This window comes from Quercus robur, chromosome 12 (assembly GCF_932294415.1).
Source record: "Quercus robur chromosome 12, dhQueRobu3.1, whole genome shotgun sequence".
NCBI lineage: Eukaryota > Viridiplantae > Streptophyta > Magnoliopsida > Fagales > Fagaceae > Quercus > Quercus robur.
In genome coordinates, this window is record NC_065545.1 from 37,379,835 (window position 1) to 37,406,565 (window position 26,731).

The 26,731-nt window shown below is 34.1% G+C and overlaps 3 protein-coding genes across 7 annotated transcripts in view; all 3 read left to right on the top strand.

The window, feature by feature from the left end:
• LOC126708751 (disease resistance protein At4g27190-like) overlaps positions 1-4,685 on the top strand; it is a 37,495-nt gene extending 32,810 nt beyond the window's left edge. For both annotated transcript variants that reach the window (XM_050408672.1, XM_050408673.1), the window contains exon 2: positions 1,388-4,685. In XM_050408672.1, coding sequence (XP_050264629.1) covers positions 1,420-4,404 — 2,985 coding nt within the window. In that variant the 5' untranslated portion in view covers positions 1,388-1,419 and the 3' untranslated portion in view covers positions 4,405-4,685. The remainder of the gene's footprint in view (positions 1-1,387) is intronic.
• Positions 1-20,249, top strand: part of LOC126708752 (uncharacterized) — a 43,267-nt gene extending 23,018 nt beyond the window's left edge. The window contains exons 1-10 of one of the 4 annotated variants that reach the window (XM_050408677.1): positions 13,056-13,435; positions 14,593-14,720; positions 14,845-14,916; positions 15,052-15,197; positions 15,308-15,422; positions 15,510-15,590; positions 16,914-17,051; positions 18,300-18,387; positions 19,634-19,747; positions 19,896-20,249. In XM_050408677.1, coding sequence (XP_050264634.1) covers positions 13,180-13,435; positions 14,593-14,720; positions 14,845-14,916; positions 15,052-15,197; positions 15,308-15,422; positions 15,510-15,590; positions 16,914-17,051; positions 18,300-18,387; positions 19,634-19,747; positions 19,896-19,918 — 1,161 coding nt within the window. In that variant the 5' untranslated portion in view covers positions 13,056-13,179 and the 3' untranslated portion in view covers positions 19,919-20,249. Of the gene's footprint in view, positions 1-13,055; positions 13,436-14,592; positions 14,721-14,844; positions 14,917-15,051; positions 15,198-15,307; positions 15,423-15,509; positions 15,591-16,913; positions 17,052-18,299; positions 18,388-19,633; positions 19,748-19,895 lie in introns of those variants that run through there. The other 3 variants (XM_050408676.1, XM_050408674.1, XM_050408675.1) reach the window with 3 other exon arrangements.
• Positions 468-26,310, top strand: LOC126708468 (disease resistance protein At4g27190-like). Its single transcript, XM_050408263.1, has 2 exons — positions 468-501; positions 23,321-26,310. The coding sequence occupies exon 2, from the start codon at positions 23,353-23,355 to the stop codon at positions 26,308-26,310; it is 2,958 nt and encodes a 985-aa protein (XP_050264220.1). The 5' UTR covers positions 468-501; positions 23,321-23,352.
• Positions 26,311-26,731: the final 421 nt, after the last annotated feature.

The following is a 26,731-nucleotide window of genomic DNA, read 5'->3' on the forward strand; positions in this document are numbered from 1 at the left end:
TTGCTATTGGTTTGATTTGATTTTGTTTTCTCTATGGGTTTCGATGGCCATGAGTTTGTGGCTGGGGTTTCTGGTTTTTCAAGAAAATAACCGTTTGGGTATGTTCTTCGCAGTGGTGGTGGTAGCAGGTGGTTGCAGAGTTGTTTTGGATTTTGGAATTTTGTTTTTATTTGGGTTTTGGGATATATTATTTTATTGTGTAGAAATATTATTTTAATGAGTAGAATAGGAAACTAAAAATTGGGATGCTGGAAGTATTGTAAAATTGTATTGTATAATTGATAAAGTTGCTTTTTGGGATGGTAAAATAGGATGAGATGAGAATTCCGACTGTGGATGCTCTTAACTTCTTATTTTAAAAGTCGAAGCCGGAGGATTTTTTTTAAAAGCCAGGGGACCATGGCCCTCCAAACATTTTCCAACCCCAAAACACGCGTGAAACCCAACGAGTCATTCTGTAACCAAATTTGGACCCATGCTCGATAATTTATGTGAGAGTAGGTAATCCTATCGGATCCATATCCCTCTTTTTTCAGCCGTAGATTTAATCTAATGGCTCAAATCATTGACACCTCACCAAAAATTAAAAGACTACTTTACCCTTTAAAAAAATTTCACCCGCCCACTGTTTCAGTTTCAGCCCTAATTTTTCATAAACTCAAAATTTTTTTTTTCTCTCTCTCTCTCTCCTGCGCAGCTGCCTCTCCTTCAACCCATTCTCTGCCTCTCCTTCAATCCATTGTCACAGCAGCTCGGTACCAGTCCACACAAGGCCAAGCTTCTCTCTTTTCAAAGGACCATGCTCGATAATTTATGTGAGAGAAGGTAATCCTCTCAACGACGAGTGATTGTGTCTTTTCATTCTGTTTCTGTGGTTCTTTCATTCTTCAGCTGTCAATTATTTTAAGCTTCCCAGAAATACCCAAAAAAAAAAAAAAAATCCAAGAAACGCAACAATCCAGCAAAATCAGATCAGAGAGAGAGAAAGATCTAGAGACCTAGATCAGATAAGAGAGAGAGCGTAATGGTGTAGATCTTTATCAGCGACCCACTAACAAACACTTTTATTCATCTTCCCCCACAACCCACTCCTATATCAACTGCTGATTACACTTTTTCACTTCAATGACTTTACTCACCCATCTGCCCTGAATCTGACTCGCTCGCTCTCATCAATTGGTCAACACTTGTCATACTCCGAGTTCACTCGCAAAACCCAAACTATGTCCTCTTATCTTCAGTCCGTGATCGGACTCTCAGGTCATGGGACCCAAATTTGGACTAATCCTCTCAACAACGAGTGATTGTGTGTCTTTTCAGTCTGTTTCTTTACATCATTCTGTTTCTTCTGTGGTTCTTTCATTCTTTGGCTGTCAATTATTTTAAGCTTCCGGCATCTCCCATAGCAAAATTTTCGGCATGGAAGTGGTGGGTGCAGCTGTCGGTGCACTAGTGGCAACAACTAGCGATCTTCTCTGTAGTTGTGTCAGTTCTAAGACCAACACCACTTTCAATTTGCATTCAAATCTTGCTGCTGTTGAGCAGGAGATGAAAAGCCTTACGGATCGTATAAAAGAAGTCAAAGATGAAACGGAAGCAGCGGAGAAAGAAGGAAACAAAATCAGATCTGAAGTCGTAACTTGGCTTCAGGACGTGGAAACGCTTCAGCCTGGAGTCGATGCAATTCTAGGACAAATGGTCAACAACAAAAAGCCTTCTCGATGTTTCTTAAATTGCAGAAAACGGTATAGAGCGAGCAGGGAAGTGGAAAAAACTCTGGAAGAGATCAAAAGGCTTCTTCTTGTAGCTGAAAAATTCAACTATGATGTGGTTTGTCCTACTAGAGTTCCCAGAGCAGTGGAGCATATTCCTGGACCTTCAATTCAAGGTCAAACAACTGCATCAAAAAAATTAGACGAGATTAGGAAGGCATTGGATGATGGATTCAAAAGGATTGGTATTTGGGGACTAGGAGGAGTTGGCAAGACTACTCTGGTGAAGAACTTGAATAATGAGCTCAAAAAGGCTTCTACACAGCCTTTTGGCATTGTCATTTGGGCCATCGTTTCCAAGAATGTGGTCATTAAAAATGTCCAGAAACAAATAGCTGAAAGATTAAAATTGCAGGTGGAAAAGGAAGAAAGCGAGCAGGGAATGGCCAGTCGGCTTTATCAAAGGCTTGAGAAAGAAGAAAAATTTCTACTCATTCTAGATGATGTTTGGGCGAAAATTGATTTAGACACTTTGGGTGTCCCAGGGCCGGAAGTTCATAGAGGCTGTAAGATCATATTGACTTCTCGACTTATGGAAGTCTGTAGGGCTATGACAACCGATCTCGAAATCAAAATAGAAGTTTTAAATGATGTTGAAGCTTGGCAATTGTTTTGTCAAAAGGCAGGGGATGTGGCTCATCTAGAAGAAATTAAACCATTAGCAGAAGCAATTGTAAAAGAATGTTGCAGATTACCACTAGCCATCATCACCGTGGGAGCTGCCATGAGAAAAAAGACAAAGGTCGGGTTGTGGAAGCATGCGTTAAATCAGTTGCAAAGATCAGTGCCTTCTATAGAAGGAATTGAGGCTGAGGTCTATAAGCCGTTGAGGTTGAGTTACGACTCATTACAAGGTAACAACATAAAATCTTGTTTCTTATATTGCTGTCTATTTCCCGAGGACTTCACAATTGAAATAAGGGATTTAGTACGCTACTGGCGGGCAGAAGGTTTGATAGGTGAAGGACAGAATTGGGAGGATATGGACGAAGGCATTTCTTTGATTGAAAATCTGAAGGACTCTTGTCTGTTGGAAGATGGTCCCTATTGGGAAACAGTGAAGATGCATGACGTTGTTCGGGACGTTGCTATATGGATTTCATCAACGTCTGAGGATGGGTGTAAATCCCTTGTTCGTTCGGGGATTTGGTTCGGTGAGATTTCTGTTGGAGAGTTTTCAAATTCAAATTCAAATTCTCTCGATAGAGTTTCTTTCATGGGTAACAACATAACAAGGCTACCTGATTGCATGATACAATGTTCAAAGGCCTCGGTTCTGCTACTCCGAGACAATCATGCCCTTGACACGGTTCCTGAGAAATTCCTGCAAGGGTTTGAAGCACTAAAGGTATTGGATCTCGGTGAAACCAGCATCCGGTCATTGCCTCATTCTCTACTTCAACTTAGAGATCTCCGTGTTCTTCGTCTTTGTTATTGCAGTAATCTTAAAGAACTACCCTCACTGGGAACACTTACTAAACTTCGAGATCTTGATCTTCGTGCCACGTGTATCGCAAATTTGCCAAGAGGGATTGAAAACCTGAGTGAGCTAAGGGATTTAAACTTAGACAGGACTAGTGAACTGAAAAGCATTCAACCTGGAATTATATCCAAGTTGTCTTGTTTAGAAAGTCTATCTATGTGGGAAAGTGGCTTTTGTTTCCGTTTGAAGGGAGAGGAAGTCGGACGGGCAACTTTTGAGGAGCTCAAATTATCCTTTAATCGATTACATTACTTAAACATCTCATTGAATGGGATCCCATGGGAAAAATCCGAAGATCTTTCCTGGATAAATAGAATGAGTTATCTTCGACTTTGTTTTTACCAAGCACAAGGAATGGAATTCGAAATTATATTTTATGAAAAAAGGTGTTCTATCCGGAATCTTAATCTTTCTCTCTCGCAAGAATGGATTGGGTGGTTCTGGGATAATTCAAGTTCTCTGCAATTAAATGAATGTACTGGACTGGTTGAAATGCTTGAAGACTTCATTGAAAGTGATGCCAGCTTTGCTGGTTTAAAGTCACTTTCTATTAGAAATTGTCCAACCAGTTTAGGGCGGGGAGGAGGATGTGCTGCCCGCTGTGACCTACTACCAAACCTGGAGGAACTTCATCTCTTTAGTGTGGAAAACCTAAATAGCATTTCAGAGCTAGCTGGTCATCTTGGGCAGAGATTTCATAGCCTAAGATCAATAAAAGTGGAATACTGTCGTCAGATGAAATATATTCTCTCCTGTGGTGACTTCATTCAGACTCTGCCAAACCTAGAAGTAATCAAGGTAACCGATTGTGCGAACTTAGAAAAGCTCTTTAATAATGAATCAGGGCAGAACATATCTCCAGATCCGATGGTTCCAAAACTAAGGATATTGGAATTGCAGAAACTTCCCAAATTCAAAACTCTTTGCAGACACGAGGAGACATGGCCGTGTCTGGAGCAGGTTGACGTGTGGGAGTGCAAAGGTCTCAGAAGGCTGCCTCTTACTAACCAAAATGCAGGTACCATAAAAGAAATAAAAGGAGAATCAGAATGGTGGGATGCTTTGGAGTGGGATGATGACCAAACCAAAACAAGTTTGCTGCCTTTTTTCCATCCTTGGTCGTTGGGTGACCCTTTTGATTATGTTTGAAAATTGAGTGAGTTAAGAGTTCGTTTTCGTAGTGTGAAAGCACCGATCCGTTTTTTTTTTTTTTTTTTTTAATTCAAGTTTGAGAGTATGTTCATTATTAGAGTGTGAGTACACCATTGCGTGTATTGGAAATTTGTAATAATTGAGTGTCATGTTTGTGAGTTAAGATTGAAAGAGTTTTGAGTTTCCCATATTGGGTTTGAAATTGTGAGAGATTTATAGAGTTTGAAGTTTGTATCTATATCTTTCATAAATGGATTTTTTTTCCTGGTGTGCCCATAGATGTCATGTAGGCATGAAGTTGAAGAAATGATACTGAAATTATGTTAATATATTTTAATTTCTTGTTTAAATGGATATATTTATACTTAACTAAAAATTAAAATGTTGGTAGATATTCAGAATTATGGTAAGTAATAAAACAATTTCAAGTATCCTTCTAGGCAGCCCTACTCCAACAAAATCTTGAGCTCCACTCTTTTTACTTTTTCCTTTTCATGATTTCTTCTTCTTTTTTAAAGATCCATTAGGGAAAGAAAAACATTTATCTTCTTCTGCAAGTTATATATCAGCTCATCTGTTTGATTTCAAGCTTAAAATGATTCGAATAGGCAATTTATTAATACTCTTACCAAAAAATTTCTATCTTTTCTGGTATTTATGTTATGCTTTTGGAGCAATATAACTTTTTCCTGTATATGCAACTGTGTAGTCTATGCTTTCCAGCTTTTTGCTGTCTGAACATAAATTCCAACTTGAATCTAAATAGAATACCTCCTAATTTCCTGGAATTAGGTGATCTTCAGCAAATACAGAACACTGCTACATAATGCATAGCACCCAAAAAAAAAAAAAGAGAGAGCTTTTAAGTTGGTGTCTTTCACCTGCATAGTACAAGAAATGCATGACCAAACTATCAATTTGTTTATACAAATAAGCAGTACAAGATTACAAGCCTGGACAACTTTCCTAGAGAAAGATGATGGTCTGTTTTGGCAAAATTTTTTGCCTTTTCTCTCAATTTAAGAAAAATAAATTTGATATATATATATATATATATATATTTGAAAATAAGCTAACATTTTTTCTTTTTGTCATATATTTAGCATAAAAGCTACAAAAAACTCTATCTCTTTAAAAAATACCATGCAAATAAGCTACCAAAAAGTACAGTATGCAAATAAGCTACCGAAAACTACCACATACCCAAACGCACACAAGATCAAATTAGTTTAAAATGCCATTTATATTAAAAAGAAAAAAAAAGGTTGACTCATAGTTGTAGTTCCACAGGTTCTTTAATAGGTATTATATTCATTGAAATTAGCTTATCAACTTATTAGATTAAAATGCCATTTATATTAGAACCTTTCCAGAATAAGATATTTTTAGAGCTTATGCCTAACTGTTCTAGTCATCCTATTCATTTAGACCATGCAATATCATCCTCATCTCATTACTTTGTTGTTAACATGTAAATGACAATTCTTTATCACCTATCCTACTTCAGAAAATAAAAACCATTTTCACTGAATATACAGCACTGATGCTTGGGTACAAACAGATATACCTTCAAACATGTTTGAATATTTACTGTTTCATAGCATTGTTGAAAACTTTAAGAAAAGCTTTCCTGAATCCACAAAACCATCAACCTTTTCCCCTATAACTCATTAGAGGATGTTGCAGAAAGCTAGAGAGTAAAACTTGTAAGCACGTTTCAGTCCACAAGTGAAAAGATCAACTAGTTAAAGAATCTAGGAAATTCATGACAGAACAGGAAGAAATCCTATTAAACAAATTGTTATAGAAAGAAGATAAGAACCCACACATGAGATTGGTCAAGAATTTCATCTTTGATAAAATGTAAAAAGAGTGGTAGCAGAATATATTTAAATTAAAAGAATAAAGAAACAGTGAGTGAGAGAATTTACAAGATGCTATTATGTACGTATTGAGAAAATATATAGACTGTTATTTACAAAGTTGAGTAGATGAAATCCCAAATACATAGCATCCATAGCTTTGCATCACTATTCTCTAAATTTCCACCCATCATATACACTGTTAAGAGAAAAGGGACAACGTGTAACTCAAAACTACCAGCAAGAAATAGGGAAATTAATTAAAATGTGACTAAAAAGAAATCCGAACAAGGTAGAATGAATTTCAATATATATATATATATATATATATATATACAGCCTTCATTCAGTATAACATCTTTACCAAATTGAAAGCCGATCAATATTCCATACTAGTAAGCTCAATAACTTCATTTCTCATGTCCAACCAACCATTTAAACCAGACAAGGGACATACCTCTAATCAAACTCATCACCTTCATCTTTAAAATGATTCTCTATTTTCATGCCTTCTTTGTTACTATTTACAAACTTTAGTTGAGCCTACATTCTTAAGCTCTTTCTATTAATTACAATCTCACGCGAGTCTTTGTTTTTGGGCTGTCACATTTACAAAGCCCTTGGTTCCTACTGGCATCCAAGGCCATTACATTCAGTTTCTTTGCTAGCATTGTGAAATTCTGCCACTACAGCAGCACTGTCGATCATAGAGTCAAGCAAGCCAGAACTTCTCCTACATGAAAGCTTGCCGTTTCTCGTCTTCTGGGCCAACTATAATGGTTGTCTAACTCATTAGAGCCTAGTTTTTTAACTTATTCTCTACAAATTCATTGTATTGAGCTCTTTGGGCCTAAATCCTTTAACCCTTTGGGCTTAGGAACCAAATTGTGACCTTAAAATAATCATTTGAATATTTCCTATGTTTTATATGCTAATAAAGAGACAATATTTTATGTGAAAATTTTGTTACACTCATTTTATTGTATACTTTGTCCACATTTCCCTTAAAATTGTGTTTTGAGAACATGATTTCATTTAAAATTGTGAAATCATGAAATCGTGTTTTTAAAGGAAATGTGTATAGAATACACAATAGACAATGTGATAATCATTATACTTGTATTTTATGAATAATGGTTGGTCCTTAGTGTTTAGAAAGAATAAAAATTTGATTCTCAACCAAAAAAAGAATAAAAGTTCTTTGATACTTTCTCTTACATTAATTTTGTTACTAACATCAAATACGTACAAATAAAAGAAAAAAAAAAATATAAAAACACTATATGCTAGGAGAGATAAAAAAAAAAAAATCTCATGAAAAATCTATCCAAAAAAGAAAAGAAAAGAGAGCATCAATTCAAGGAATCCGCCTCAAACTAAGGAGGAGCATCAATACAAATTGAGAAACCAAAAATTCAAAGCTCTACAACAATCCATCTCAAAGTCAAATAAAGCCGTTTAGGAGAAAACCAAATCTAGAAGAGAGAGCCCACCTTAAATGCTCGATAATGAGGAGGAACTCATTCAGTTCTAGAACTCTAGCCTTGAGATCTCAAACATGTTAGCACAAAGGAGCTTCGATTTGATGGAAAAATTTGTAGGTAAAAATGAGAAGGAAAACTTTTTATTTTTATTTTTATATAAGATTGAAAATTGAGTGAAGATGAATTTTTTCTTGATTGACAAAAATGTCCATATGTTACCTTTTGTTTATTTTTATTTTTATTTTTTTGTTTTGGGCAACGTTGTCTTTTTTTTCTTTTTTGATTTTCTAAGCCTAGGCATGCCCTTTTTTTTGTCTTGATTTACGTTGCCTCTCTTACATTTTTTTTTTTAATAAAAAACTAGTCATGATTTATTTTTTGGACATGATTTTTATTTTTTAATAAATTTCAGTGATTGCTCTTTTTTTTAATTTTTTTTATGGTTATTTGTCACTTTTTTTTTGTTTTAATTGAGCATCATTCTTTAATAAGGATATATGAGTAAATTTATTCAAACTAATTTTTTCCATCTCTCCACTTTTTCACTTTCAACCAAACAAAACGGAGAGAAAATAAAATCTCTTCCATCCTCCTACTATTTTCTATTCTTTTCTTTTTTTTTAAGGATTTGGGCATGATATATTTTTATTTTTTTTTATAAACTGGACATGATTTTTTTTTGGACATGATTTTTTATTTTTTAATAAATTTTAGTGATTGATATTTTTTTATTATTTTTTGATGGTTATTTGTCACTTTTTTGTTTTAATTGGGTATCATTCTTTAATAAGAATATATGAGTAAATTTATTCAAATTAATTTTTTCTATCCCTTCACTTTTTCACTCTTAACTAAAAGGAGAGAAAATAAAATCTCTTCCATCCTCTTACAATTTTTTATCCTTCCACTTTTTCACCCATTCAACCAAACAATCCTTAAGACATATCTATACCCAAACCATATATATATCTTTTTTGTTTTGTTTGTTTTTTTTTTTTTTTTTTTTTTGTGAAAAATTTCGATAGAAATGTAGAATAGTTGAGTACTTTCAAAATAAGCATTACATATTAATTATTGGTATTAAATAAAAAAAATTAATTTCTTGTTTAAATGGATATATTTATACTTACTAAAAATTAAAATGTTGGTAGATATTCAGAATTATGGTAAGTAATAAAACAATTTCAAGTATCCTTCTAGGCAGCCCTACTCCAACAAAATCTTGAGCACCACTCTTTTTACTTTTTCCTTTTCATGATTTCTTCTTCTTTTTTAAAGATCCATTAGGAAAAGAAAAACATTTATCTTCTTCTGCAAGTTATATATCAGCTCATCTGTTTGATTTCAAGCTTAAAATGATTCGAATAGGCAATTTATTAATACTCTTCCCAAAAAATCTCTATCTTTTCTGGTATTTATGTTATGCTTTTGGAGCAATATAACTTTCCTGTACATGCAACTGTGTAGTCTGTGCTTTCCAGCTCTTTGCTGTCTGAACATAAATTCCAACTTGAATCTAAATAGAAGAGCTCCTAATTTCCTAGAATTAGGTGATCTTCAGCAAATACAGAACACTGCTACATAATGCATAGCACCCAAAAAAAAAAAGAGAGAGAGAGCTTTTAAGCTGGTGTCTTTCACCTGCATAGTACAAGAAATGCATGACCAAAACTATCAATTTGTTTATACAAATAAGCAATACAAGATTACAGGCCTGGACAACTTTCCTAGAGAAAGATGATGGTCTGTTTTGGCAAAATTTTTTGCCTTTTCTCTCAATTTAAGAAAAATAAATTGATAATTTTTTTTTTTTTCAAAATAAGCTAACATTTTAACTTTTTGTCATATATTTAGCATAAAAGCTACAAAAAAACTATCTCTTTAAAAAATACCATGCAAATAAGCTACCAAAAACTATAGTATGCAAATAAGCTACCGAAAACTACCACATACCAAAACACACACAATATCAAATTAGTTTAAAATGCCATTTATATTAAAAAGAAAAAAAAGGTTGACTCATAGTTGTAGTTCCACAGGTTCGTTAATAGGTATTATATTCATTGAAATCAGCTTATCAACTGATTAGATTAAAATGCCATTTATATTAGAACCTATGTAGAATAAGATATTTTTAGAGCTTATGCCTAACTGTTCTAGTCATCCTATTCATTTAGACCATGCAATATCATCCTCATCTCATTACTCTGTTGTTAACATGTAAATGACAATTCTTTATCACCTATCCTACTTTAGAAAATAAAAACCATTTTCACTTAATATACAGCACTGATGCTTGGGTACAAACAGACATACCTTCAAACGTGTTTGAATATTTACTGTTTCATAGCATTGTTGAAAACTTTAAGAAAAGCTTTCCTGAATCCACAAAACCATCAACCCTTTTCCCCTATAACTCATTAAAGGATGTTGCAGAAAGCTAGAGTGTAAAACTTGTGAGCATGTTTCAGTCCACAAGTGAAAAGATCAACTGGTTAAAGAATCTAGGAAATCCATGACAGAAAAGGAAGAAATCCAATTAAACAAATTGTTACAGAAAGAAGATAAGAACCCACACATGAGATTGGTCAAGAATTTCATCTTTGATAAAATGTAAAAAGAGTGGTAGCAGAATATATTTAAATTAAAAGAATAAAGAAACAGTGAGTGAGAGAATTTACAAGATGCTATTATGTACATATTGAGAAAATATATAGACTGTTATTTACAAAGTTGAGTAGGTGAAATCCCAAATACATAGCATCCACAGCTCTGCATCACTATTCTCTAAATTTCCACCCATCATATACACTGTTAAGAGAAAAGGGACAAAGTGTAACTCAAAACTACCAGCAAGAAATAGGGAAATTAATTAAAATGTGACTAAAAAGAAATCCAAACAAGGTAGAATGAATTTCAATATATATATATATATATACAGCATTCATTCAGTATAACATCTTTACCAGATTGAAAGCCAATCAATATTCAATACTAGTAAGCTCAATAACTTCATTTCTCATGTCCAACCAACCATTTAAACCAGACAAGGGACATACCTCTAATCAAACTCACCACCTTCATCTTTAAACTGATTCTCAATTTTCATGCCTTCTTTGTTACTATTTACAAACTTAAGTTGAGCCTCCATTCTTAAGCTCTTTCTATTAATCACAATCTCACGCGAGTCTTTGTTTTTGGGCTGTCACTAATATTTACAAAGCCCTTGGTTCCTACTAGCATCCAAGGCCATTACATTCAGTTTCTTTGCTAGCATTGTGAAATTCTGCCACTACCACAGCACTGTCACTCATAGAGTCAAGCAAGCCAGAGTTGCTCCTACAGGAAAGCCTGCCGTTTCTCGTCATCTGGGCCAACTATAATGGTTGTCTAACTCATTAGAGCCTAGTTTTTTAACTCATTCTCTACAAATTCATTGTATTGGGCTCTTTGGGCCTAAATCCATTAACCCTTTGGGCTTAGGAACCAAATTGTGACCTTACAATAATCATCCGAATATTTCCTATGTTTTATATGCTAATAAAGAGACAATATTTTATGGGAAAATTTTGTTACACTCATTTTATTGTATACTCTGTCCACATTTCCCTTAAAATTGTGTTTTGAGAACATGATTTCATTTAAAATTGTGAAATCATGAAATCGTGTTTTTAAAGGATATGTGTATAGAGTATATAATAGACAATGTGATAATCGTTATACTTGTATTTTATGAATAATGGTTGGTCCTTAGTGTTTAGAAAGAATAAAAATTTGATTCTCAACCAAAAAAAAAAAAAAGAATAAAAGTTCTTTGATACTTTCTCTTACATTAATTTTATTACTAACATCAAATACGTACAAATAAAAGAAAAAATATAAAAACACTATATGCTAGGAGAGATAAAAAAAAAAATCTCATGAAAAATCTATCCAAAAAAGAAAAGAAAAGAGAGCATCAATTCAAGGAATCCGCCTCAAACTAAGGAGGAGCATCAATACAAATTGAGAAACCAAAAATTAAAAGCTCTACAATAATCCATCTCAAAGTCAAATAAAGCCGTTTAGGAGAAAACCAAATCTAGAAGGGAGAGACCACCTTAAATGCTCGATAGCTATGAGGAGGAACTCATTCAGTTCTAGAACTCTAGCCTTGAGATCTCAAACATGTTAGCGCAAAGGAGCTTCGATTAGATGGAAAAATTTGAAGGTGAAAATGAGATGGAAAACTTTTTATTTTTATTTTTATATAAGATAGAAAGTTGAGTGAAGATGAATTTTTTCTTGATCGACAAAAATGTCCAAATGTACGTACACATGGGCTCCCTCAAGTTGCCTTTATTTATTTATTTATTTATTCTTTCTACCTTGGGCAGTAATGTTACCTTTTGTTTATGGTTTTTTTTTTTTTTTTTTTTTTTTTATTTTCTAAGCCTAGGCATGCCCTTTTTTTTGTCTTGATTAACGTTGCCTCTCTTTCATTTTTTTTTTTTTTTAACTAGTCATGATTTTTTTTGGATATGATTTTTATTTTTTAATAAATTTCAGTGATTGCTCTTTTTTTTTTATTTATGGTTATTTGTCACTTTTTTTGTTTTAATTAAGCATCATTCTTTAATAAGAATATATGAGTAAATTTATTCAAATTAATTTTTTCCATTTTTCCACTTTTCCACTCTCAACCAAACAAAACAGAGAGAAAATAAAATCTCTTCCATCCTCCAAATATATATATATATATATATATTTTTTTTTTTTTTTTTTGGGCCTGGGCGTGATATATATTTATTTTTTTATAAGCTAGATATGATTTTTTTTTGGACATGATTTTTATTTTTTAATAAATTTCAGTGATTGATCTTTTTTTTTTTTTTTTTTTTTTTTTTTTTTATGGTTATTTGTCACTTTTTTGTTTTAATTGGGTATCATTCTTTAATAAGAATATATGAGTAAATTTATTCAAACTAATTTTTTCTATCTCTACACTTTTCTATTCTTAACCAAACAAAAAAGAAAGAAAATAAAATCTCTTCCATCCTCTTACAATTTTTTATCCTTCCACTTTTTCACTCCTTCAACTAAACTATCCCTGAAACATATCTATACCGAAACCACATATAAAAATCTTTTTTGTTTTGTTTGTTTGTTTTTTTTTGTTTTGTTTTTTTTTTTTTAGGTGAAAAATTTCGATAGAAATGTAGAATAGTTGAGTCCCTTCAAAATAAGCATTACATATTAATTATTAGTAAAAAAAAAAAGAGAAGAAGAAGAAGAAGAGAAACCTTTGAATTTTTTATTTTATTTTCTTGTAGTTCCAGACTCAAAAAGCCGAAACTACGTACAGCTTCGAAATCACATTTCCCTTTACCTTTCCCTCCCCATTTCCTTTTTCTCTTGCGACAATTCTCAGACTAAGAAACGAAGCCATGTCTTCCACTCGTAGTGGTCGTCATCGTCGTCCTTCTTCATCTTCTCCTGTACGATCAAATTCATTGCTGAAGTCTATAAAGGAACCCCCACACAACATTTTTCCCTCCAAGGACGAGTTCCTGAGACTCGTGGCGGTGCTCGCCATCGCTTCCTCTGTCGCCGTTTGTTGCAACATCTTCTTCACTCTCATCAACCGCCAACCAAAGCCATTCTGCGATTCCCACAACTCTCACTCCCCAGATTCTATCTCAGGTACTTACTTCATGATAAATTGTTACTTGGGTTTCTGTTTATATACTTATATTGGATGTAATGTTTAATCTTTGTGGGTATTTCTCAATTCAATTGGTTACACAATGTGATTGATTTCCTATATGAATTTTTTTGAAAATATATTTATTTGTTTATTCAATTAGTGGGTTATCACTCAAAATTTCATATCTGTGGAACAAAGTGAGAGAATTTTTGTTTAGTAGCATGATTATCGAGGCTAGCCGAGTTGCGTGGTAGGCTGTTTGAGGAGCTGGACTTAGTTATCTTACTTACTAGTAACTGGGCAATGAGTAATGAATAACAAAGCCTCTTATAGAGTACTAATAGTTTCATGAATGTTGCTCCAAACCCAAGCAAATCTATATTGGCACCGTTTGCAGTTTTATGTGCTACTGCTATCTGAAGAAAACTTTCATTAACTGGTGCATAAATACATATATACACACAACAACAACAAAAACCAAGCCTTAGTCCCAAAACTTTGGTGTACAAGTTTGCAAAGTAGACTTTCAATGGGATATAGAACAACAAAAAAATGGGTCTTAAATGCAACAGATGTGTGTTGCAACTTTCTTGAATTGTACTCATCTAGTATTATAAAAATAGGGTAAAACTTAGGTACAATATGTTAGGTTCTCCAATTAAATTCAAACTCATAACTGCATCCATTTTAATTGTTCCTGAAAAAAATTAAACACTGTTTGTGCTTTATTGGTCAATGCAACTATATGTTTGAATTTAATTGGGGAATCTAATGTACTGTACAGAAAGAATTGTACTTAAGTTTTGCTCATAAAAATATATCTTGGTGTTCTACCATCTATCATATGCTTCAAAATAGTGGGATGAAGATCATGTCTTGAAGTTACATCTACCATATAGGCCCTTGTTCCTTTAGGGCTGTATTACATATGTATTCCTGGTTCATTTAATTGGTAGGACTCTCGTGCCTTTTCTATATAAACTCACGCTTGCACGCTTGCTTAGCCTGACCTCTAAACATGTTCTTGTTTAATATTTCCTGTTGTATAGTGCCACTATCAATATTAAATACACTGGTCCTGAGAAATACGTTCTAGTTTGATCTTTACTACTTCTATTAATGCTACATTTGAATCAATTTGGATAATTTACAGATTTCTGTGAGCCTTGTCCGAGTAACGGAGAATGTAACCAAGGCAAGTTGGAATGTGTTCGTGGTTATAGAAAGCATGGGAAGTTGTGTGTAGAAGATGGGGATATTAATGAAACAGCTAAGAAACTTGTGTGTCCTAAGAAACTTATTCATTCTGGTACACTTATGTGCTTGGGATAGAAAAATGCTTAATTTAACTTTGAATATCATGTATGTCTTTCTGATTTGTAATTTATATATAATGAATTTGCAGTTGAAGTGGATAGAAATTCATCTTTGTGAAGCACAAGCTCAATTTTTATGCGATGGACTTGGGGCAGTTTGGGTCTGTCACCTTTGCGACCCTCTTAACTTCATTGCAATTGGTTCTATACTATTGTTACATGTGTATGTCAGTGAATGCAACATTCTTGAGTTTTGTTGCCCACATTTGTAGTTCTAACTTTATACCCATTGTCAGGTCAGAGAGGATGATATATGGAAGGAGTTAGATGGACATGATTTGGTGAAAAATGTTGGCTTGGACGATGGCACCTTTTTGTATACAAAACAAAGGGCAATGGATGCTGTTAGTAGATTATTGGAGACAAGGACAGATCCTCATGGGTATTCCATTCTACTTTCAATCTAGAAATCTTAAGATTTAATGAATGCTGCAGGACCTCAGGTTGGATGTTCCATCATTTTATTCTACATTTCTTTTCTTTTTATTGTAGGATCAAAGAGTTGAAGTGCCCTGACTTGTTAGCAGAGCATTACAAGCCAGTTGCCTATCGTATCTGTCAGTGGCTCTTTGAGCATGCTCTTATAGTTTTCCCAGTTTCCACATTGGTATACCATTTCTAGAAGACCACCTTTCAATTTACATGTTCTAGTATGATTATGTTGAAGCTTGTTGACGATATCAAAATTTTACAGTTTATTGGATGCACAGTGTTATTCTGGAAAGTTCATCAGAGACAATATATGTCAAGCAGAGTCGAAGAACTTTATCACCAGGTATACGAGGCCCTTGATATTGCTGTCTTAGAAATTTCAATGGTTTATTGTTGGAAATCTATAGCAGATAGGTCGTTTATAGGTTGTAAGTTAGTCATGAAACCCTATGTCTGTCATATTGAAGAGATGGAAACAACACAGCTTCCAATACATGTATATGGTCGTGAATGAAAAATATTTTGTTGAGTTCGTTTGAGCTGACCTGGAAATTGAATAATAGTGAGCTCACAGCAGCAAAGAAATGGAGATAAAGATGCACCATATATCAGGAAGAAAGTAGCCTTTTTAATTTTTGAACTACATGGTGCAATGGTAAAGACCTGGGCTGTCAAGTGCTAGTGTGTGAGTTTGAGTCTTGACAATGGCCACTTCATGTGTTGAAGGATAGGAATGTATTCAAACTACCCTTCCCTGGATGCTACTTAAGTTGGACCATTAGTGATGAACCTTTTACGATATTACTCATGACGTACTATAACTAAGAATTAAACAATCCGGGTAACAAGACATTACTTCTACACCTACTACTTGGACAAATCATTGTAAGTGCACCATAATCTGAGAAAAATTTAATATACAAAATCAGTAAGCAGACCTTGTTTGACTCTATCCAACTACTCTTGGATGATGACACTGTTTCCATGAGAAGATAGCAGATCTTTTGCTTCAATGTGAGGAGCAACTTATGCTGGATTTAAATTTGCTGGCCCTCAGTGCCCATCATTTGGTGCAATTGGCATTTCTGTAGTTTTACATAAGCATACTGGCATCTTTATTTTGTATAAAAGTTTGGCAATAGCGGTAGCTGTCCCTGAATACTTGATTTTGGTACCTGAACTTAACAGTTGAACAGGACATTGTAGGGAGATTCAAAGAAGACTCATATATGTGAAGGCAGAATCTTTTTTTTTTAACATCCATTCCCTCATCAATTTCTTGCTTTATTATTATTGCCATAGGTGAATTGTGTTCTTGTGTGGCACAGAGTTTGGGTGTCTCCCTGTTTAAATTTGCTATCTCCCTGTTTCACTTTCACAAAAAAAAGCCCTTTATCTTTCTTGGGAGTTAGGAGTTCCAGGACTGCTGGAATCTATTTCTCTTCTTTCATGTACGTGTTTTTTCATGGATTGTTTTTAGTAGAGCTTAGTAATGCATGGCTAGGTGTGCATACTTCTCTTTTAACTTGATGTTGATTTCCCTTTATATTCCTGATCCGTGCACACTTTAGGAGAGAAAAAATTGTCCCTGATTTTATCCCTTTATTGATTCCATTTTCTGAATCTTTTTATTTAAACATAACATTCTTTGTGTCCAATGTGATAGGTTTGTGAAATACTCGAAGATAATGCGTTGTTGTCAAAGAGAGAAAATGGGGAATGTGAACCTTGGGTTGTTGCTTCTAGGTTAAGAGATCATCTTCTTCTGCCAAGAGAGAGGAAAAACCCTGTGTTATGGAAAAAGGTATGTTTTTTGTCCTTGGATATTATTTCACCTAAATAACTTCTTTCCACAAAGGATTAGTATAGATACAATTCCAAAGCAGTAACTTTTTGGGGGAAGTTACAATTTACCCCATGTGGTTTGGTCCTATAACAATTTAGTCTACAAGCTTTCAGTTGCTACATTTGAGTTCCAAAGATTTGGACTAAATGAAATCCCCTGATGTTGTATTCTACTGGAGTTTAAAGTTGCATGTGTTGGTATGTGTTGATAAAATGACATGCTTTTGTGAGATTACAAAGTTGCCTTTGTTCATCTATGATCTCATTGCAATGACCTTTTTTGGAGGAACTGGAGTACTGGTGCAGGAGTTAGCCAACCAGTTTCAAATGTTTGAATTCATACCTCTCTATTTTAGTTAATACGTAAGTGTACATAGGTTTGCATCCCTTTTTGTTCCTTTTAATACGTTATCTATATGTATAAAAAGTGATTATTTTGTATTAATCTGGGCACATTTTGACTTAATAAAATTCTCAAAATGCCTTACACCTTTGAGTACAACCAAAGTTAGCTTATTTTGCTCCATTGCACTGATGACATGAATCTCCTTTAGCCGTCTATCTTTTTGCCATAGTCTCATTTTGGCTTACAGGCCTCACTTGGAGTCACTACAATAAATCATGCCAAAGAGCATTAGCTCAAATGGCACCTCCTTCCCTTATATAGAGCAAGGTGGAGGGAGAGATTGTAAATTCAAAACCCATAAGGTGCTTGTGTACATTAGCAATAATAATAATTAAAAAAAAAAAAATTTTGAGCCATTCATCTTTAGGAAGCCATATCATCTGTTCAATACTTGGGAATCATGTATTTTCTCACAACCTTGGCCTTCATTTGTTTGGCCTTAAATCTTTTTGGGCCTTTGACTTGAATTGAATGACTCCTACTAGTGCATCTTTTTCTCATAACTCCTGTATCTGATAAAGATTTATCTACTTTGTTTTCTTCCTAAATTCTAGTGTTTGTAAAAAATCTTCACCAATAAAAAAAAGAGTTTATCCAAAATCTTCAAGAGTAATTTTATGGTACTATGAACTAATGCTAGTCTGGTGTGCTTGTTGAGGACCATTGGTTTGTTTTTATTTATAAATGCTTGTATGTTTTCTCTTATACTAAACCTATATTTTTTATGATTTTTACTTATATTGAGTTTATGATTATTATGTTGTTATTAGTTTTGTTAATAATTTCCCCTATGCTTTGCAGGTAGAAGAACTGGTTCAAGAAGATTCCCGAGTAGATCGTTATCCAAAGCTGGTGAAGGGCGAGTCAAAAGTAGTATGGGAATGGCAAGGTCAAAAGGTTTACCAAAATGCTTTTTGATAATAATAAACAGGGTGTAGGTTTACCAAAATGCTTGTTGTTAATAATAAACATGGTGCTCCTACTTGGTTAGGTCTCTTACCTGGCTATGCTTACGTGTTACAACTTAATAGTCACAATATCAAAAATTTACTGTTGACAAACTAGGGGCTTTTTAGGAAACAGAAGGTTGAATAAGATAATTTCCAAATAGTGTTTTATTTTATTTTATTTTTTGGTGTGTTGGGGGGGGGGGGGTGTGTGACAGCCGGATAGGGAAATGCATTAGTGAAAGAATAATTTAAATCAAGTTGAAGGAGTGAAAATAAGTTGAGGGAGGCCTAAAGCGATATGGATAGACATAAAGTGGAGGAGGATATGTTTAATAAGGAGGTGATAAAGTAAACGATTTTAGATAGAATACAATGGTGGAAAAGGATAAAAGTGGCCAACCTTGATTATTTGAAAAAAGAATCTATATATCTGACCCAATTTAACATCTTAGTTGAGTTAAGTTTGTCTATTGTTGGGAAGCAACCAGATCTGCCATCCTGAAATTTGAGTTGCTTGCATCATGTTGTCTGTGTTAGCTAAATCAAAGACAAGTTATTTTTCATCTCTTTTAAATCTTGTTGAATGGATTAGCTGATTGTTAAACATTTCTAGCTTTTGTGGTGCAGACACATGCTGATTTGATTCCATTGGTCTAGATTTGGGATTTGAATTGATTTGAAATTTATTTTATTTTGAGGGTTTTCATGAATTTGATTGCAATCTTAATTATGATCTGGTTTCCATTCATTATTTTATGTAATATGGGGCCCCATTTATAGGCCCTAGAGGACACATTACTGTCATTTTGAATTTAGTGACTAATCTGGAGTTGAGAAATATTCTCTCTAGCTTGGTGATATTTCTGTGCAGGCAGCTCTAGGTGATGAAGCCTAGGTGTTCCCTCTCCCCACCCCTTTCCTTCCGTTTGCAACACTGTCCTGCATCATTTTGTTAACATCTTACAATGTCCAATATTCTGATGTCCTGAATCCTATTTGGCCATCAATTCCATGCTGACATGAGCCAATGTTATTTGCAAATTTCATTTCAAATTTTTAGATTGTAAATAAAAAGTGTAATTGTTATTTGTGATTTATATTTATCTTTATCTTATGTAGTTCAATAGGCATTTCTCATATTGCTTTTTCATCTTCAAATTTGACATGTGTAATCATTTTTTATAGTTGAAGGCTCTTTGAGCTCTTCAAAGGTGAGAAAAAAAGTAGAGGCAAACAAATTGAAGTCCACTGAAGGCATCGGCATGAATTCTGATCAATTACACTGCACATTGAAGGCTGGTGTGTTGCTAAACCTTTGATTGTTCTACATAATGCTTTTCTGTTGCATATCAATTGATATCTTCTCAAATTTTTTTTTGCGCAAAACGCTTTATCTCTGCCATGATATAGCTGAACTTACATATATCAAACCACCAATCTTGTGCAGAGCCCAAGGCATTGATTTTTTGACGTGGGGCATTTCTCAAAAAGTTGGGGCCCTCTCTCAATCCCTTGTGCTGAAACAACTTAGAGCCTAGCCTGTCTTTTTAGATGTTTAGTCTGGCTCATTGTTTTATACTGGTAAGGGGTTGAACATGATGCCTGATCAATGGAAAGTTTGTAGAAGGGTTCAATTGCGATATTATTAATTGAAAGTTCATAACCTTCTGATTTAAGAGTATGGAGGTTTTATCAGGTTTAGAGATGAATTCAGAAGGTCTGGTTATCTCCTGTACATCTGTGCTCTTTTTGGGTCCTGTGAATAGTTGAATAAATACAAGGTTTCAGATTATCTTTTCAACTGTTTACTGCACAAAGTAAATGGAGCATTGATCTTCATATTAAAAAATGTCTGCTTTATTTTTAATTTTTCTCACCTCTAAGCATGTGATAGAATTTGAAATCCTTAATGGGTCTAGTGTATCATTAATGCCCACCCTTGTGGTTTTCCATTCATGTTCATATTTTTTTTGTTGGATGTAATCTCAATAGAGCTGGTGGTGCTTAGCAACAAGCATGTGACTCCAGAATGGTTTAGTATTTGACTGATTGTCTTGCTAATGATGGAATCATAGGCGTAATGCCATTTTTCTTGCTTAGCAATAGCACGTGACACCATCTATGCACTTTCTTTATGTGCATTTTCCTCCTGAATTTTACAACGTTAGAATTCGGTGCTTTTGTGCTTGTGTTGATCTCACGGTCTCGCTATTGAAAACAGTTGTTGCAAAACATGACATAAAGCTATTTTTGGTACTATATTTCATTGTAATGTGCTTATATTCTTCACACATCATGACTTTTAAAAATCTAATGAAAGGTTCTAAGATTTTATCTCTCATGTAATGCCTTTATTATGAAAATCATCACTCAGTAAAATATGATAATAGTAAAAAAAGTTACAAATGAGATCATGAAAAAACTAATTAGCCACTATTATTATAGAATAAATGTTTTTTTTTTTTTTTTTTTTATGTATCTAAGGAAATGAAATGTATAGAGTTTACATATTAAGGTATATTTAAAGATTCACATTAAAAAAATATGTAAAGGTTTTTTTGAAAAATAAAGTATATGTAAGGTTTTTATTAACTTAAAAGACAATGAAAAACCAATTGTTATTAACTACAATCGTCACTACTCTATAAATCTCACACAACATTATATTTAATATCCTAAACAACTTATAAATTACAACCCAAATCAATCATACAATTACACAATCAAAGCATGAACATGTAACATGAATTACCTTCTGAATTATTGCTTAAGTTTTCACAATTATTGAAAGAGAATCACTAAATTTAATTTTTAGGAAACATCAAGACAAGGTATAAGAATTTTAATTTTTAACTTCCATAAAAAAAATACTACCCACATTGTTTCAACCCTCATGGAAAAGAAAGTTTACATGTAGCATGCAAAACGTGTTTAATTGACTTCAAGATGTAAAAATTAGTCAACCGACTATGGTAGAATTAAGGTTTCAAAATTTAAATAAAAAAAATTCTACAATAAAAAAAATTATTTTGTGATAAATATGATTATGAAATGTATTACTTTTCATTAAAATAGTTCAAATTAAAAATTAATAATAATAATAAGACTACCCATAAAAAATAATCATGCGCAACGTGCGAGTACGCGACTAGTGATTTATAATAAATGAGTTTATATATGAAATTTCTACTCTACCATTTTATAAAAAGAAAAATTATATATTTTATTTTGGTACATTAGGTAGAAAACTGAAAAACATAATATGCATTGTCAAATTATGAATAGAAATAGATGGTAAAGTAAACATGAAAAAGATATAAAAAATAATGTGTCAAAATAAAAATTTTAAAACATAAATGCCCTAAGAGGACCAAAAGTACACTTTAGTAAAAAAAGAAAAAAAAAAAGAGAGAGTTATTTGCATAAATATAGAAAAAACAAATCACTAATAAAAAAAAAAGTAAAAACAAATTAAAGTTTAGGGGGCATTAGCATTATTTTAAAATTTGCACTTAACTTCTTATTTTAAAAGTCGAAGCTGGATGATTTTTTTTAAAAGCCAGGGGACCATGGCCCTCCAAACATTTTCCAAACCCAAAACACGCGTGAAACCCAACCAGTCATTCTGTAACCCAATAACTCATAGACAAAAATTGAGGTCATGGGACCCAAATTTGGACCCATGCTCGATAATTTATGTGTAAAGATAGGACTTGAGTAACTTGTCATCAAGGCATGCAAGATTTTTCCTTACAGAAAAGTTTAGATATTTGGCATATTGAGTTCCAACCTTAAAGCTAACCATGTGTTTCTCTGTATGGGTAAGAATAATTGAGAAGTGCTATGTTCACAACAAATTATAAGTAGTTAATTGTTATTGGTTTAAATTTGAACCTATTATTGAATTACTATTTTGCCCCAACAATAATAACTTGCTATTTAAATTTGTTGTGAAAATGTTATGGACATAATGCACCTACACAATTATATAGTGACTACAAAGTACAAACAGTTAAATTAAAGATTTTGTTCCTATTAAAATAATAATAATTCTGCAGAAATTACATTTATTATCAGGTTTAAATTTTTTGTAATAAAAACTTGGTAGTAGTTTTAATATTTTTTTAATTTTTTGTTATTAATGATTGTTTATGGTAGAAAAATAATGTATTGATTTATAAGACTTTCAAATTTATGATTCTTATAATGTCAAGCATATATATTCAAGGAAAAAAATAATGTCAAACAAAAGATATATAGATGTTGATGTATAGCAAAGTAGAAAAGGCAACAATCATGCATGTACATGACTTAGGATCAACCATGTTTAAACGTCACACATAACCCCAATCGAAGATTCTAATTTCTCTTTTTCGCCCAGGAGGATTCTAATTTCTACGGAGGTTAATTTGAATTGTTCACATGGTGATTTAAATCAACTAATCAAGCCAATTAATTCAAATTTGTGGAAAAGAAAAAATCAAAATTGGGTACTGGACTCTGTAATTTGGTAGACCTGGTAAATATTGACTAGATCAATTTAACGTAAGGGAAAGGCATTCGAATTGTCAAACTACAGACATATAATAACGGAAAAAAAAAATTATTAGAAATACTATATATGCACACTAAGCACAGGGCTCTTCTCTGTATTCAGGTTCAATCATGGCTCTCTCCAACATACCAGCTTCTTGCTTTTTTGAAATTCAAAAACTCCAATCTCTTCTCTTCTTCATTTTGGTCCTCTTAGGGCATTTATGTTTTAAAAGGTAATCCTCTCAACAACGAGTGATTGTGAGCCTTTTCATTCTGTTTCTTTACATCATTCTGTTTCTGTGGTTCTTTCATTCTTTGGCTGTCAATTATTTTAAGCTTCCGGCATCTCCCATAGCAAAATTTTCGGCATGGAAGTGGTGGGTGCAGCTGTCGGTGCACTAGTGGCAACAACTAGCGATCTTCTCTGTAGTTGTGTCAGTTCTAAGACCAACACCACTTTCAATTTGCATTCAAATCTTGCTGCTGTTGAGCAGGAGATGAAAAGCCTTACGGATCGTATAAAAGAAGTCAAAGATGAAACGGAAGCAGCGGAGAAAGAAGGAAACAAAATCAGATCTGAAGTCGTAACTTGGCTTCAGGACGTGGAAACGCTTCAGCCTGGAGTCGATGCAATTCTAGGACAAATGGTCAACAACAAAAAGCCTTCTCGATGTTTCTTAAATTGCAGAAAACGGTATAGAGCGAGCAGGGAAGTGGAAAAAACTCTGGAAGAGATCAAAAGGCTTCTTCTTGTAGCTGAAAAATTCAACTATGATGTGGTTTGTCCTACTAGAGTTCCCAGAGCAGTGGAGCATATTCCTGGACCTTCAATTCAAGGTCAAACAACTGCATCAAAAAAATTAGACGAGATTAGGAAGGCATTGGATGATGGATTCAAAAGGATTGGTATTTGGGGACTAGGAGGAGTTGGCAAGACTACTCTGGTGAAGAACTTGAATAATGAGCTCAAAAAGGCTTCTACACAGCCTTTTGGCATTGTCATTTGGGCCATCGTTTCCAAGAATGTGGTCATTAAAAATGTCCAGAAACAAATAGCTGAAAGATTAAATTTGGAGGTGAAAATGGAAGAAAGCGTGCAGAGAATGGCCAGTCGGCTTTATGAAAGGCTTGAGAATGAAGAAAAATTTCTACTCATTCTAGATGATGTTTGGGCGAAAATTGATTTAGACACTTTGGGTGTCCCAGGGCCTGAAGTTCATAAAGGCTGTAAGATCATATTGACTTCTCGACTTAAGGAAGTCTGTAGGGCTATGACAACCGATCTTGAAATCAAAATAGAAGTTTTAAATGATGTTGAAGCTTGGCAATTGTTTTGTCAAAAGGCAGGGGATGTGGCTCATCTAGAAGAAATTAAACCATTAGCAGAAGCAATTGTAAAAGAATGTTGCAGATTACCACTAGCCATCATCACCGTGGGAGCTGCCATGAGAAAAAAGACAAAGGTCGAGTTGTGGAAGCATGCGTTAAATCAGTTGCAAAGATCAGTGCCTTCTATAGAAGGAATTGAGGCTGAGGTCTATAAGCCGTTGAGGTTGAGTTACGACTCATTACAAGGTAACAACATAAAATCTTGTTTCTTATATTGCTGTCTATTTCCCGAGGACTTCGCAATTGAAATAAGGGATTTAGTATGCTACTGGCGGGCAGAAGGTTTGATAGGTGAAGGACAGATTTGGGAGGATATGGACGAAGGCATTTCTTTGATTGAAAATCTGAAGGACTCTTGTTTGTTGGAAGATGGTCCCGAGAGGAAAACTGTGAAGATGCATGACGTTGTTCGGGACGTTGCTATATGGATTTCATCAACGTCTGAGGATGGGTGTAAATCCCTTGTTCGTTCGGGGATTGGGTTGAGTGAGATTTCTGTTGGAGAGTTTTCAAATTCAAATTCAAATTCTCTCGATAGAGTTTCTTTCATGGGTAACAACATAACAAGGCTACCTGATTGCATGATACAATGTTCAAAGGCCTCGGTTCTGCTACTCCGAAACAATGGTGCCCTTGACACGGTTCCTGAGAAATTCCTGCAAGGGTTTGAAGCACTAAAGGTATTGGATCTCAGTAAAACCAGCATCCGGTCATTGCCTCGTTCTGTACTTCAACTTAGAGATCTCCGTGTTCTTCGTCTTTCTAATTGCAGTTTTCTTGAAGAACTACCCCCACTGGGATCACTTCCTAAACTTCAAGTTCTTGATCTTCGTGACACGTGTATCCAAAATTTGCCGAGAGAGATTGAAGACCTGAGTGAGCTAAGGGTTTTAAACTTAGACCGGACTAGTGAACTGAAAAGCATTCAACCTGGAATTATATCCAAGTTGTCTTGTTTAGAAAGTCTATCTATGTGGGTTAGTGGCTTTTGTTTCCGTTTGAAGGGAGAGGAAGATGGACAGGCAACTTTTGAAGAGCTCAAATCATCCTTTAATCGATTACATTACTTAAACATCTCATTCAAAGGGATCCCATGGGAAAAATCCGAAGATCTTTCCTGGATAAATAGAATGAGTCATCTTCTACTTTGTTTTTACCAAGCAAAAGGAAGCAGCGTCAAAATTACATTTAATAAAAAATGGTGTTGTATCGAGAATCTTAATCTTTCTCTCTCGCAAGAATGGATTGGGTGGTTCTGGGATAATTCAATTTCTCTGGAATTAGAAGAATGTACAGGACTGGTTGAAATGCTTGAAGACTTCATTGAAAGTGATGCCAGCTTTGCTGGTTTAAAGTCACTTTATATTATAAATTGTCCAACCAGTTTAGGGCGGGGAGGAGGATGTGCTGCCCGCTGTGACCTACTACCAAACCTGGAGGAACTTCGTCTCTACAGTATGGAAAACCTAAATAGCATTTCAGAGCTAGCTGGTCATCTTGGGCAGAGATTTCATAGCCTAAGATCAATAAAAGTGGAATTCTGTCCTCAGATGAAATATCTTCTCTCCTGTGGTGACTTCATTCAGACTCTGCCAAACCTAGAAGTAATCAAGGTAACCTATTGTAAGAACTTAGAAAAGCTCTTTAATAATGAATCAGGGCAGAACATATCTCCAGATCCTATGGTTCCAAAACTAAGGATATTGCAATTGAAGAACCTTCACGAATTCAAAACTCTTAGCAGACACGAGGAGACATGGCCGTGTCTGGAGCAGGTTGACGTGTGGGAGTGCAAAGGTCTCAGAAGGCTGCCTCTTACTAACCAAAATGCAGGTACCATAAAAGAAATAAAAGGAGAATCAGAATGGTGGGATGCTTTGGAGTGGGATGATGACCAAACCAAAACAAGTTTGCTACCTTTTTTCCATCCTCAGTAGTTGGGTGGCTGGGCTTTGGCCCAAAGTGGCCCTTTTGATTGTGTTTGAAAATTGAGTGAGTTAAGAATTCATTTTCGTAGTGTGAAAGCACCGATCCGTTTTTTTTTTTAATTCAAGTTTGAGAGTATGTTCATTATTAGAGTGTGAGTACGCCATTGCGTGTGTATTGGAAATTTGTAATAATTGAGTGTCATGTTTGTGAGTTAAGATTGAAAGAGTTTTTGAGTTATCCATATTGGGTTTGAAATTGTGAGAGATTTATAGAGTTTGAAGTTTGTATCTATATCTTTCATAAATGGATTTTTTTTTCCCGGTGTGCCCATAGATGTCATGTAGGCATGAAGTTGAAGAAATGATACTGAAATTATGTTAATATATTTTAATTTCTTGTTAAAATGGATATATTTATACTTACTAAAAA